The sequence below is a fragment of the Scedosporium apiospermum genome (genome assembly GCF_000732125.1).
Source record: "Scedosporium apiospermum strain IHEM 14462 chromosome Unknown SEQ_SAPIO_0033, whole genome shotgun sequence".
Taxonomy (NCBI): domain Eukaryota; kingdom Fungi; phylum Ascomycota; class Sordariomycetes; order Microascales; family Microascaceae; genus Scedosporium; species Scedosporium apiospermum.
Genome location: NW_015971734.1, coordinates 859053 through 873403, shown reverse-complemented (window position 1 = coordinate 873403; position 14351 = coordinate 859053). Strand labels below are relative to the sequence as shown.

At 52.5% G+C, this 14351-nt stretch overlaps 2 protein-coding genes and 1 pseudogene across 2 annotated transcripts; 1 reads left to right on the top strand and 2 right to left on the bottom strand.

Annotated features, from left to right (window-relative positions):
* Window positions 1-451: 451 nt before the first annotated feature.
* Window positions 452-2841, top strand: SAPIO_CDS0820 (Cell division cycle protein; the record flags this gene model as incomplete). Its single annotated transcript, XM_016783514.1, has 2 exons — window positions 452-461; window positions 518-2841. 2 exons carry the CDS (start codon window positions 452-454, stop codon window positions 2839-2841), a joined length of 2334 nt encoding a protein of 777 aa, XP_016646280.1.
* A 443-nt stretch (window positions 2842-3284) lies between these two features.
* SAPIO_CDS0819 lies at window positions 3285-4190 on the bottom strand (annotated as a pseudogene; the record flags this gene model as incomplete).
* Window positions 4191-6030: 1840 nt separating this feature from the next.
* Window positions 6031-8664, bottom strand: SAPIO_CDS0818 (Nitrogen regulatory protein otam; the record flags this gene model as incomplete). The annotated part of the gene is made up of 2 exons (XM_016783513.1): window positions 6031-7852; window positions 8255-8664. 2 exons carry the CDS (start codon window positions 8662-8664, stop codon window positions 6031-6033), a joined length of 2232 nt encoding a protein of 743 aa, XP_016646279.1.
* Window positions 8665-14351: the final 5687 nt, after the last annotated feature.

Below are 14351 nucleotides of genomic sequence, written 5' to 3'. Positions count from 1 at the left end.
CAAGGCTTGGAAATTTTGAGATGCTGTGTCGAGTGGGACTTGGCAAGTGACACTTGGATAAATTTGATACTGCATGGCCAAGTCTGCTTTGTATGAAATATTCTTGACGGGTGTCAAACGCTTGTTCCTCAGTTCTCTTTTCCATCCTCACTGCTGCCAACGACTGGTAGAGCAAGTGACAGTCATCCCTGTCCTTGGTCTCCCCCTTCTTTTCAGAATATCTAGTTTCTGCTTTCTCTTTTATCGACGATTCTCGGGGTCGGATATTGCAGGGTCTGAGTTGTGTATCATGGCACCCTGCTATCATACCTCTTCTTTTTGATCCGGCTCTCAAGATTCGAATCTTTGCCTTGGAGGCGATTTCGGCCCAAAGGGCTTCGAAAGAGCCCGGTCTTTTCTCCTGCCAAATTCGCCGACACCTCCAAATCCCACCTTACTCACCGCCTTCGTCATGCCTCCACGTACGTTTTAAGCTGCGGGAGATTTTACCTTCGGTCTTTTCCACTGACTTGGACAGATCAACCCGCCGCCGAGCCGCAATGGCCTCCCCGATCTCCTCACGAAGCCCTCATAAGCACCCCCGGCGGTCGCGAAAAACTACGTCGGATGGCCGAGCGGACCTCACCCTCGCCGTCGCCCTTGCGAAAATCGAGAGCGATGAATAGTACAAGAACCTTATCGAATGCCTTATCGCTGGGGAACGAGATTGATGACGAAGGGGACGAAGACGAGGAGACTCTTCAGCTTAAATTACAGGAGATCCAGGCTCGGTTAAAGCTGAAGAAACTACAAAGGGATAAGTCGCAGGCCCGGTCGTCGGCAAGCGGGAGCACGGCGACGACGTCGAGCCTGGGTTCGGCGCCACCACTCGCGAAGGGCGATGCACCGGGGACCAAGGCAGGGCCGAAACCAGGCGACACCGATCAGCGACCATCCGTACCCACCGTTATACCTGCCTCTCCAGTTCGCAGAGTCCAGCCGCCATCCGCGCAAACATCACCGAGCCGAGTACTCTTAGGTATCGACAAGGGTCTCAGGGCGAAGGATGTTTCGTTGAAGCGGGCGCCGAGCTTGCGACGGCCTACCGAAAATCAAGCGGCTGGGAATAAATATCTGAGAACCTCGAAGACGAACCATCACGACTCTTCACAGTCTTCCGTTGAAGCGCCTCGTCCTATGAGCTTTAATGAAAGACTTGCTGCTGCAAGAGGAGAGGAGGAAGAACGCCGGGAACGTCAGGAGAGGATAAGGAATATTCGGACGAACGCTTTCGGGATATCGAAAGACGAAATGGACAAGTACAAGTCGGCCGCAGTGAGCATTCCCGACGAGGAATTACGTCCCCCGGAGTTCTCGCGCACCGATATCTTAGGTGCACAGTCTAACCTGGCCGGAGGCTTGAGGAGAAGCAACACTACATCAGGCGTCTCTTCACAGAGAGAGCAACAACTACAGTCTGGAGTGGCTAACGAGAACATGGCTGGAAACAAGCCAGAAGAACCCAAAGAATCCGAAAGCGCCTCGTTCGAAGTGTATTCGTCCTTTCACCTCTCCAAACGAATTGTACCCCACCCAACTCTCGCGCGGCACCTCAAAGGGAAGGCGATGTTTGGGATTAAGGACTTACTGAAGCAGGTCAAGTCTCCCGATTATGAGCTGCCGGATCTCGAAGAGGATATTGTCGTCTTCGCAATAGTTGCTAGCAAATCGGAACCTCGATCCCACAAAGCCCCGGAAAATGGTGGAACGAAGAACCCCGAGCGGACGAAATACATGGTCGTCACAGTCGTCGATCTCCAATGGGAACTTGAGCTATTCCTATTCAACTCGGGATTTACTCGGTTCTGGAAAATCCCTGAAGGAACCGTGATTGCCATACTAAACCCCACCATCATGCCACCGCCCGCGTCCCGAGCGCATTCGGGCAAATTCAGTCTCGTCATCAACTCGGACGCCGACACGATTATCGAGATCGGAACAGCGAGGGACTTGGGCTTTTGCAAATCTATGAAGAAGGACGGAAAGCTCTGCAACTCGTGGGTGAATAAGAAGCGGACGGAATTCTGCGAGTTTCACTCCAACGAGATTGTAAGGAAGGCTCGCTCGACGAGGATCGAGCTTAACCAGATGGGCTTTGGGAGCGAGTACAGGAAGAAACCGACGGCTAGGAAGAATTTCGATCCGATGGCGATGTCGAACGGGCGTGGAGCGTACGATCGCGAGACGCACAGTCATTGGTATGCGACCAAGTCGATGAGCGCAGCGGATCTTATCGATGGCGCGGCGGATAGGAAGGAGCGCGAGGAGGCGTTGAAGCGTAGGCTGATCGCTAGGGAGAAGGAACAGCAGATTATGAAGGCGCTTAGCAAGACCGGGAGTGGGACGGGCCAGGAATACATGCGCACCGCGGGACGTAAGGCTGGAGCTATATCGTCGTCATCGGCGGCGACCTCGGCGTGCTCGACCCAACAATCCGCACAAGAAACGAAACCCCCCGATGCGAGAGAGCTCGGCCTCCTCGCGCCAAAGGGCGCCGAGACGTCCATACGGCTAAGCCCCATAAAACGGAAGCGGACAGATAGTTCCCTGTCCTCGCGATCAGGTGGTGGGACTGTGTCGGCGCTCGGGTGGGGTACTTCGTTAAAGGACAAGCTGGCGCGGATGAAGGAAGGCGAGAAGCTCGTGCGGGAAGAGCCGCAATCCCCCGTGAAGAAGAAGACGCGTTTCATCACGGAGAAGGGGATACGCGAGGCGGGGAGGGAGAGTCTCGGGGAGGAGCTGATGAGTCGGCAGGTGGTCTTGGATGATGATGACGATGACGAGTTGGTGATCCTTAGGTGAAGAAGTGGTGAAGAAGAATACTCGGGCGTTTTCCTCAGCGCCCTCCTTGCTTTCTCTTTTGTTTTATTTTGTGTATACCTCGGTTTGGCTGGTGCATAGGGCTCGGTTTTTGCCTGTGTGAGTTTGTGTAGAAATACCCCTTGAGAAAGAATCGCTGATGAATTCAGAAGACAGGCAAGCAGACCTGCATTTTCACTTGTGTCTTGAACGATCATATATATATCAGTGCCTCATATCGACACAGAACTTGAGACGAGTATATTTCGCACAAGTGAAACTCATGAAACCAATACCTTTTTCCCATTCCCACCCCGATACTCCCAAATCAAAAGTCCTACCCGTCCTATATGCCTATCCCATGGCTCAGCCTTCTCTCTCTCTCTCTCTCTCTCTCTCCCCCTCCCCCTCCCCAACGCCCGAACCAACCATTCCACATCCATTTCTCAAGAAAGATAAACAGCCACATACTCCACCTCCAAAGCAGCCCCCGCCCCACCCCTTGTCCTCGAGTCAGGCGTCCTCCTCCCGGCAAGTGCATCAGGGAACGCTCCCCCCACAGCAACATTCACCAGCAAAAACTTGCTCTCATGCGCCAGCGCCGTCCAAGCCGCCAAATTCCCAACCCTATCCCCCGTGATCCTAAACGTCTCCTCACCATCCACGGCCCAGGAGATGGATTCCTCGCGCCAGGAAGTAGCGCGGCGGTCTACATCAACGGAAACGACGTGGAACTTGCCGTCCCTGGGAAAGGACGCGCGGGAGCCTATGCCGTCTGGTTCGTTGCAGGGGCCTTGGGGGTTCGTACCGCAGTGGACCGTGTGCCAGGTGGCATTGGCGCCGTTGGGGGATTCGAGGATGTCGATCTCCCCGACGGAGGGCCAGTTCGTGTAGACGTCACGATAGGCTGATCCGAGAGCCCAGAAGGCGGGCCAGATCCCCGACTGGAGCGCGGCAGGGTCGGCGCCGAGGCGGAGGTTGGCGGAGATGCGGAGGCGGGAGGAGGCGGGGCAGGAGATGTCGTGGCGGGGGTGGGTGCGGATGCGTGCGGAGGTCCAGGTTCGCGCGGTGGTTGTGCCGTTGGGCGGTAGGGGCGTTATGATGAGGGTGTTGTTCCGGATGGAGATGTTGGATGTGGAGTTTGTGTAGGTTTGGATTTCGTTGGTGCCCCATTGGGGAGGGCCCGAGGGGTAGGAGGTTCCGAGGTCGAGGATCCAGGAGGAGTTGGGGGCTGTGAGGGCTGTTGGGGAAGTGAAGTTGGAGTAGAAGAGGGTGGTTTGGTAGCCTTCGGGAGGAGATGGGATGGCGGCAGCGAGGATGCCCGGGAGGAGGAGGAGGGTGGGAAGGATCATCGTGGAGGATGTTAGTGATGCTGGATGAGTAGAAGCTAAGGAAGGAAGGTTGGAAACCAAATGGAAGGAGGATGAGAGTGTGCAAAGAGGATCTAATCGCTTTGGTATAAGAGGTGTAACGAGGGCTGATATCGTGGCGCTTGTCGATGCGATCTCAAGCTCACCACCAACGACGAAACGGATATATTTATATCCCGTTTGTATCCCGACTCTTGGAAACCAGCCTTTGTATATCCCAGCCGTGATGGATCAGAGCAAGAACACAATCAATATTGCCTCTTTGTGGCATCCCACTCGAACGACTTCAATGTCCCTCACGGCATGGACAAAGAAGACCAAGGACAATCCCCTTCAAACGAGGGTGGGGTCCTCGTTTCTTTTCAATCCTATTGATATATATATATACCGAGATATATACCACTTGGCCAGCTCATTGTCAAATATCCTCCTTCGTGCTCTCCCACGAGAACAGAAAGCGAACGAAACGCGACGTGGAGTCCGGAAAATGAGCAAACCAGCCCACCATTCTCACTCCCGGCGAAACGTATGGCAATATTCACAATTCAATGCCCTCATGCGGCACAGTGCTACTCATATAGCTGTCAAGCCATCCCCATTAACGGATATATTAAGATCGACCTGCACCCGGGAAAGGTTGGGCATTTCCAGCCCGCCTCCGCGCCGTCTGGTTTATAGGGACACTTTATATTTCATTATCCCGCTGACCATAATCTTCATGCCATTCCTGGTATCTCCATAAATGCAACAGGTGTTCGCCTTGCTGTCCTGCCACCCTTTGCTTTTCTGAAATTGAACGGATTATCCTCTGTCGTCCTAGTTCGCCGACCTCTTTTCGGATAAATAATGACTGAATCTGATGAAGAGAAACCTAGAGAGGAGCATGACATAACTTCGTAATCGCTTTCTCTCATGAGCGACGCTTGGTGTCGCCTAGAGAATAGGTACACGGTGGTAATACATGGAAGGTCCACGTAGGATCATCCGTATCCATATCACCAAGGCAGATCCGATCGTGAGAGGTTGTTCTCGTTTGGGAATGACAGAATCTGGGGCGACGCATGTAAGAAGGCGGACTGCAGCGAGCAAACTTCCCCCAGACGCAACACATTCGCTAAATCGGGCATTGGTATTGCGCAACGATGATGGGCAACCCTCAACGTTGGCCGTTTGTGGCGGGTTGAGAGGATTCTCTCGTCCCCAGCTGGTTGAAACCATCATGTTTCGGATCGTTCGACCAACGAAAAGAACAAACTAGAAATAAAGTTGATAAGTGAATACGATCCTTTTTCCTACCCAAAACCAACCATCATTGAGCCCGCTACTAAAAGAGAAACCCGAAAAGAAGAAGACGAGAAACAGAGCTGCTGCCGCCCAGGTCTATTCATGTTGGCATTGTAATGCAATGTCGAAAACCACATGCGGACATCAAAAGAAAAAAAAAATAACTCTCCTCTCCCTTGAAGGTGCCAGTCTGCCGTTCCAATCCCCCTATTCATTCGTAAATCCACTTCTTTTTTCCCAGGCATAACATCATAAACGTGCAGCGATGTAGAAAAAGAAAACATTCCATCGTAAAAGAAAAAGAATCTAGATAATCCATCCGCTCAGGGTATCATCCGCGTCGATCAACACCTGGATGTCCTACTCCTCTTCTTCCCCACCAATTAGAAGTGTAACGAGAGGATCCCTTATCCTCCCCTTTCCCCCGAGAACAGCCAGCCACCCAACGCAAGACCTCTTAAGCAACTCGCCATAGAAGCTTTTGTTGCTATTATCAAAAGTGCCAGCTCTAGGATGCTAATGACTCCAGCCCCGAATGTCATCCAGCAGTATTGTCGTACATATCATCGTCGCTGCTCTCGCTCTCACTTCTCGGGCTCACAGCCTCGCTCGCTTCAGTCGACGGGAGTCCGCTGAATCCCTCCGGAGAGAACCAGTCTCGAGGCCGGGACGGACCGCTCGTAGAAAGGGGCGCAATGCTATTGAGCCCCGCGATATCGGACACGCTGCCGCTCCGGCTTAGAGTTGGCTTCTCCGGAAGCTTCTTCAGCAACCCCGTGCTGATGTCTAACATGGTCATGGCGAACTCCGTCAAACCCCTAGACCCGCCTGGCTTGGAGCTCACGCTCAACGTCCACCTATATTCTCCAAGACGCCGCCGGTACCATTCTGCCTCCTCCTGACCGGGACTCGTGGCCCACAGGAGGGACCCAAACGTTCCTATCAGTGCAAAATTCGTCTTGGACGCGAAGTACCAGAACGCTCGGAGGTGGTTCGGCGAGAGACGGTTCACAAAGTCCATGGCTGAGATCAGTCGAGCCTTAGCTGCATTGCGGCAGATGTGCTGGAGATAAGGGTCAACCGTTCCGCCGGACTCTCCTGCCGAGAGCGACCGAATGATGCGCCGATGGAGTGTAATTTCCGTCGCAAAATACGCCAGGTGGAGATATCCCACGCTCGATAGCCGCCCGCTGGGGACTCCCTTGGCCGAGTAAGACGAGTCCATACGAAGCACCGGGGGCAGGGCCGAAAACCATTCCTTCAGCTTCAGCTGCACGGGTTTGGCGAGGGATAACACCATATGGGTACCTTGAGAACCCGCGTCGGCCACCGTCTGCATCGCCTGGATGGTGAAAAAGGTGTCGAGGATCTCCGCGAGAATCTGGGAAAGCCGTACCATACCAAGAAAAATCAGGCGGCCCGCTTCTACCTCACGCCTGTCCTCTATATCGTCCTCGTCCCAGTCAACATCCGGAAAATCGTGTTCTGTTAATTGCTGCACAGCCCAGTTCGATGGAAAGATATGAGACGGCCGTCCGTGAACCAAAGCGCCCCATTTATCCTGCATGTACAAGGCCCATGCCAACCGCTTCCGGAGACCCTTCTCCCACGGAGGAATCTTCCAGGTCGAGCAGTCGAGATGCAGTCCCAATTCCTGGGAGATGGCCACTAGCTGAGCCGTCGGTGCCCACTGATCGCCCTCCGGTCGTTGCGACAGCAGCAATCCCGCTTGAACAGTCGATAGCTTCGGTCGGTACATCGCGTCGGCAAGAGTAGATCGCATAAGCCTCTCGAGCGATCTTATGTCTGGTCGCGGGAACGGAGCCAATTCCACAGAATGGTGCCACCAGTTGACAGCAAGCAGATATACAGCAGCGAGAAGAGGCGGAGAAAACTCCCGGTAGGATCGTTCGTACTTTTCCAAAAACACGCCCTTCTGGATGATGGGAAACGCTGGATGGACGACCCTAAAGTAGAGATCAATAAGTTTCCTGCCGTTAGGTGCGACTATCTTCTCGATTTCGTCCACATCCTGGAGCATGTGTTCGTAGCCAGGAGTGCTGTGATCCGGCAGCATCAAAAAGGTATCATTTTCGCCGACTTTTCGCAGCGTTCCTCTCGAGAGAAGACTTTCGTCGTCGGGATTGAAGGGCGAGAGGTTGATGAGGGACGGTTCGAAGTCGGTCGTGGGCCCAATGTACTGACTATACCGGTCGTTCTGCATACCCAGCGTCCGCTTCAGCAGGGTGGGGCCTCCGACGTTGGCCATTTCTTCGATGAGTGAGGCGCTCGTGGATGGCGAAGATAGTGCGGAGGCCGTCTGCTGGCGCCTTCTCCTGCTGTCTTGAACCAGTGGCGAGCTGCATTGCAGACCGTTTGTTAGTTCTCGTCGTCGGGCGCCAGGAGCATGCTTTATGTCGGCAGCAGCACGACGATGGCGAGGGGAAGGAGGATCCAGCGTGGCAGGAGAGTGACAATGGTGACAGGTGGCAGTGGGGGATCGAGGAGGTATCTTCATGGCTGTTTACGCTCGTGAGGCATAAAACATGCCCGGTGGAATGGGGGATGCATACGATCGTGCGCGTGGGAGATGAGATTTGTATGAATTGTACATGTAGAATGATACATATATATGCAAGGAGACTGGAAAAGGGAAGAGCAAGCACGAGGTGGGACGTTTCGAATACTCATGATACGAAACAATGAGGGAAAGATAGGGAGCCGTTGTTCAGACTGATAGGCGATAAAGCCCCAAGACTCACCTGCGTCGCTGTGTCAGACCGTTCGGACCGACAGCTCCCTTCGTTAATTTACGTTTCCTAGGTCGCGGGCTAACGACCAGCGAGCACTCTGAACCGCTTCTCTGGCAGGGAATGCAACCGTCGTCTTCGTCACTAGCAGTGGTGCACTTGAGGCGAAGCCTTCGACAAGAGTCGCAAGGAATCGGAGGGGAGCTAGCGAGGGAGTGGGGCGCAGACGCGTCAAGCGATGACATGCTACTCTTAGCAACATCAAACTTGTTGTTTCCGTCTAGTTGATGTTTCTGGCGGCGCCCAGCGGACCCGGATAAGGGTGCGGAAGTAGATACGGCGGCGGCGGCGGTAACAGGGGCAGCCGGCTTGGGGGCGATGGCGATTGGAGCCGTCCTGGGGATGGCGGGGGAGTTGGACATGGTGGGCAAGGGCCCAATCTAAGGCAGGAGGGATATGCGACGATCCGACCGGGTCTAAGTCAAGAATATCGAAGGCTATTTGCTGGCCGTCCGGTAATGGGATGGTGAGGGGCCGAGCTTGCGGGCGCTGGAGCTCGACAGGTGCAGGAAGGGATAAGCAAAGAAACCTTGACCGGAGGTTGTAGGTAAGTAAATTTTGTCACCACCTTGTATAAAGATAGGGGACCAGATTGGTCCATGGGCTAATCAGCCCAAAACGGGCTATCTCTTACAAGATACAGACGTAGCAAGGAAGGTGACGAAAGACGTCTTCCCTTCCTTTGCTACTCAGAAAGAGCTGGCTATAATAAGTAGCGCGGAGTTTTGGCAGGAAATGCTACAACCACGGTGTAGGGTCCCCGAAAATGGTAATTAGAGATGTGCGCGTTAATCCCATGCCCATGGGGTATGGGTTTTTTTAAGAGGAGAGGGTATAGACGGGAAACCCAACCCTGTTGCTCGGAACAGAGAAGTCTGGTGGACCCACTAGTCCAACCGAGCGCGGCTCCCGAAAGAAGCTCTTCTTGTTTCCGGAGCTAGGGTGATGTAATTGTGTTGATATCTCAGTGGGAGAAAGGGAAAATGACAAGAGTCCCGTTCCCTACCTGGCCAGCTGATACAACAGAGAGGTAGGGTATAGGGCCAGGTGTAGTAGGAGAGTAGTGGGTTGGCTCGGAAGAGGAATGGGAGGTATACTCCACCAAAGGCAAGTTAGGGCCTTCTTTTCTCTCTTCCTCTCTTCTTCTGTTCTTCTTCCTCGTCTTCTTCGTCCTCTTCCTCTTTTGCAAATGCTGGCCCAATACACAGGTATGACCAGTCAACAGGCATCCCACGCCCGTCAATACTGATGGGGAAACGGGAAAAAGGATTCAAGTTTCCAATTCAAGTTTATTAAAATGGGGTCTTAACGACACAAGGTAGAGGTTCCCCCGTGAAGAGGGGTAGGCTGCCTTCCCAACTGTTAACGCAGGAACAAGGCGTTACACGCGCAGCGGAGGAAGACACGGCACCGAGGCTCTCCGAGGATGCGGAACGACTCGCGTCAGTTAGCGCAGACTCAATTCGAGATAAGAGCTTCAGGGGTGTCTGATAAGACCGAGGTGCTAGTTGGAGGGAGGAGGGAGGAGGGTGGTGTTAGGCCTGGGAAGAGCAGGCTATTGTGGACCGGTGATGTATATTCCCATGCGACGTGGTTACTCGTGATAGATGGTCGAGAAAAGCAAGCGCTCTTAGGCCCGTATCGATCCGAGGGGTGTGTGTGTGTGAAGATGATGGTGGTTTGGGCGTATCTAAGAGTCGCCTTATGCCGGTGTGTCCTGCGGGCCTATGAGACCAGGGGGGCCAGATCGGATCAACGAGACATTGGGGTCTCCAAAGGGATCGTCCAATATCGGAGAGAGAAAGGATCGATGATGGAGATGACGTGCGGATAGTTTGAGCAAGTGTTGGGGAAAAGACGAGAAAGGACAAAAGTCAAAAAGTTGATGGGAAGACGACAACGAAAGGGGGGCGTGTGTTTAAGTGATAACAACGGAAGAGTGAGAGATAAGATTGCCTTATCTCAGGGATGGCGGCTGGTGTTGAGATAAAAGAATGAGAAAATGGAAAACCGGCGCAGAGTGCAGATTCGGGAAAAAGTATTTGTACAAAGTTGAAAGAGGAATGAAGAGTCCCAGAAACGCTAGAGGGACCTTGGATTATTATTCAAACGCTTTCGACTGGCGGACCCCATTCAAGTGTCGAGAGAGAGTCAATGAGTCGAGGTTTGTACAGGTCAAGTTACTAAATCATAACCATTTGATCAAAATCCATCTAGTGCCGGCATTTACACTCCTTCATACGGGTGTGCCTGTCCGGATTAGGTAGTGGGATGGGAGAGCCAGGAGCAGGAAGAGGCATCTGCGAGAATGGGAGGAGGAGAGGGGGAAAGAAAAGGTGAGGCAAAAGAAAGAGTGATGTGGCTTCGAAGACTGAAGGAGAAAAGGAAGAAAATAAAAGTTAGTCTAGTGCAGTGTGCCGTGGAGCATGGAGCATCCAGGATGGCAGGGGGTGACACGCAAACGGCGCAAGGCAATCCGATCGAGTCTAGTGCGGTGTAGGTTTAAGGGCGCAAAATATAAAAATAAAATAAAATATAAAATAAAAATAAAAAAGCGACGGGATTTAGAAATCCGGGGTTCTGCGGCCTTCTCCAGTTTTGGTGAAGAAGCCAGCAAGAGTGAATGTGATGTGGTGTGCCAGGGAGTCTGAGAAGGAGAGTTGAGTGAGGTAAGGTGAGGTGTGGTGGTTGTCCCTGGGCTGGTTGGTGTGGGTGTACGAAGTACATGGCTAGTACCAGCCAGCCGGGATAATGTTCTTGGACTTCCATCGCAGATTATTGTATTCCTGTACTTGTACACTACACTGCTTCGTACGGAGTACACTATTGCACACTAATCCTCGGGGTTTGTGGGCCGGCAATGGGGAGACTTTTTGATCTTGGCCTTTGCTGGGTGGGTTTGGGATTTCAGTTACGGCATCAGAACGGCGAGTGGAGGGCTGGAGGATGGACAAGCCAAGAGGCTCCTCCCTCTTAAGGTTCAATGTTCCAATGTCCATCCATCTAGCCCATCATCAGTCATCTAAAGTCAGCGACTCGGCATCACCAATTCTGGCCATTAGGTCGGTCAATGAATTGATGAATGTACCAGTACACCTGGCTTCTCGAGGTTGTTTCCTTGCGCCTGGCCTGTAACTGGCGGCAGGAGCGCTTCATGAGTCTTTCCAAGGCAGTGTAAGTCGCTAACAAGTTAGATACAATTGTATGAACTACGAAGCAGGAGGATCAGAAACCACACTGCAGCGAACTCGAGACACGTGCCAAGCCATCAATCCGTCTTCCTCAGTACGAAGTACTTGGTGCAATTACGTAGTGGATGGGATCAGATTTGATTGATACAACCCGCACCTTCTTCCTTTGTGTGACCACTGACCAGCTCCAAGCTGTGAGCCTGTGTGATGTACGCGGGCAAAACATCCAATTTACAAATTTACATTGAGCTTTGCGGAAGGAGCAGGAAACCAGGTCGTCCTCGTTTCGTTCCTTCAGGTCAGGTTCATTCCTTCTCTGCTAATTGGTAGACTTCGGTCATCGACATCAACTGGAAGGTACGATCGTGTTAGTGGAGGCAGCCAGATTGGGTGTCTAGAACTGCCGTTAACAGTCTAGATTGGAGGCTAACGTGCGACACACGACACTAGTCCGCCGGATTTCTCGGTCGCCCGTATCAAATTGCGGCGGGGAAGCCTACGGCATGCGACAGTCCATAGCCCCACGATCGTCGAGGACAACATGACAATGACCTTATTACGGATCTGGCCAGACGCAGGGTCCCGGTAGGCTAATGAAAAATATCAGAGAGAGACGGGCTGACACGGACTGTGATACTTGGAAAAGCGTAGCAGGAAACCACCCAATCACGTCGTCACTTTTTTGATTGTAAATGGTTTATCTTTCTCCCCCTTAACATTTCCCCTCTTGCAGCCACACATACTTCGTAAAAATCGAAATTGAAGAATAAACCTGCATGTTGGGAGGAACATAAAAGTGGAGGGAGCGAAAAGAGCCAACGCACCCCAGCTTCCGATATTTCCCGAAATGTGTAACGATTGCACTGAATCCTGGGGTCCAAGGGAAAGAGATGAGAAAAAAAAAAGACGCTGTTACGGTAAAACGGGAAAAAAAAAAAAGAGGGTCTCCACCAAAAGAAGAACTCCAGGCACTATGAAGCACTCTAAGAGTAGGGAACCTTCTTATCTCTGGATATCTCCGCTTGTTTTCTGGAGATTAAAATACATAATGACTGAGATAGGAAAGCGGGAGACCTTGGAGCATGGCATTGAGCGCCAAGCACGACGCCGACATGCAAGCATTGGTGGAGTGTACAGGTGCAAAGGGCCGAGAACGGGCACGACGAAGTCGTACCCTCCGTCGCTTTGTGTGTTTGATGATATAAACTTGCTTGGCCGACTAATCAGAGTCGAATGCGTCGATGCGGGAGTTCAGCAGAGCCAATGACAGCCACCGACCAAGATACGAGTCTGTTCTTGAGAGGCAGGACAAAGACTGAGCTAATCTCGAAGTACACCGCTCAAGTGAATTGGCAAATTAGCGACTTCCGGTCGATGACAAGTTAACCTGACGAGACTACTGTGGAAGGACCTTGCACGGTTGATGACGTAGTTGCTTTTTTCTTAGGTAGGCGCAGGGCATGCGAGGACAACTACCCTCTTCAGACGGAGAAAACGTGCCTGATGGGGACGTTGGGGTATGGCGGGGTTGATTCCCGCCAGTTCAAAGTTGCAATTGATGCCACACCACACACCCGGTTTCTGGAAATCTCCAACAAGCAGCGATGAACATACTTCGTCGGAAGATGAGAACCCAAAGCATCATCTCCATTGACCTATATACCTACCGAGGCAGAGCCACCTACATTGCATTGCACCGCCATTCCAGTGGCTCGTTGCAGGAATCAAGATTGTCGATAATCTCAAGCGTTCGAGTCGCAGACCAGGGACGGCACAGGACTGAACAAATCAGAGCAAGGGTTACCTCAGCCCCGACATCATTGTCTTCATCAAGAGGGACGAGTTGTTTCGCCATGCTTGAGCGACCTCGGACCAAGCAATTGAAGCTAAGTTTACCTACTCAGGTAAGAGCTAGTTCCAGGACAAGATTACCACGACAGTACAAAGTACGGGGATTCGGTCGAATAGCCCACCGAGCACACCTTGGGTTACGGATGTACCTTCCTTCAATGCCATCTTGATTTTTCCGCTTTCGGTCTCTGGGGGGACGACATACAAAGTAGGACGGCGCCTCGAAGCCTCAATCGAACACTTCACTTTTGCCCAGAGTTGTGCGACTCCTTCTGCCGCACCACATCACTCCGACGGGCGCTCTGAGATCTCTTGATCCTCTTCTTATGTCTGCTGATAACGGCGATAAAGAAAAATGCGTTTGTTCCAGAAGCAAGCAGATTATGATCCACGCACTGTCATCCTTTTCCCTTTTCGCTTATCCACCGCCTGTTAGTCGTACCCGCAAATGCTCGAGGCTGGTTACACGGCACCCTCACTATCAACGCCCGAGAGCCAATCCAGAATATCTTATTACGCGAAAAAGCTGGAGCTCGGGTCAAAGCCACCTATGGAGCCCCGTGGGGGAACCACACACCACTACCCCTCAAACTGACCTATCCCCTCCAGGGCCTCCATCTCTCCGACCATTTACCGTATACTACCTGCCGGTCTGTCGAAATTCTTCCCACCTTACCTGCAGCATCCGGGAACTTTAGGAAAGTAACCAAACCGGCAAGCTGGCGCGAGACCATTGCATGCGATTTGTGCTTCAAAGGGTCGTGGCGTTCTTAGCCACCGAAGTCGGGCCACGCTGGTCAGACTAAATTATAATCGTAGCTCGCCGTCGAGAATCTGTGAATTGGGTTTGCATTGGGCCGCCGAAATCTGAAGATATGGTGAACATGCTGTAAGTCTGTCGATTTTGACCGAACCATTTTGCTGCTAAGCCTCGAGTATTAGAATTCTTATGTCACGTAGCGGGGCTGCTCCTGGGCTAAACACCCCCCCAAACTTGAGCCGCGCAT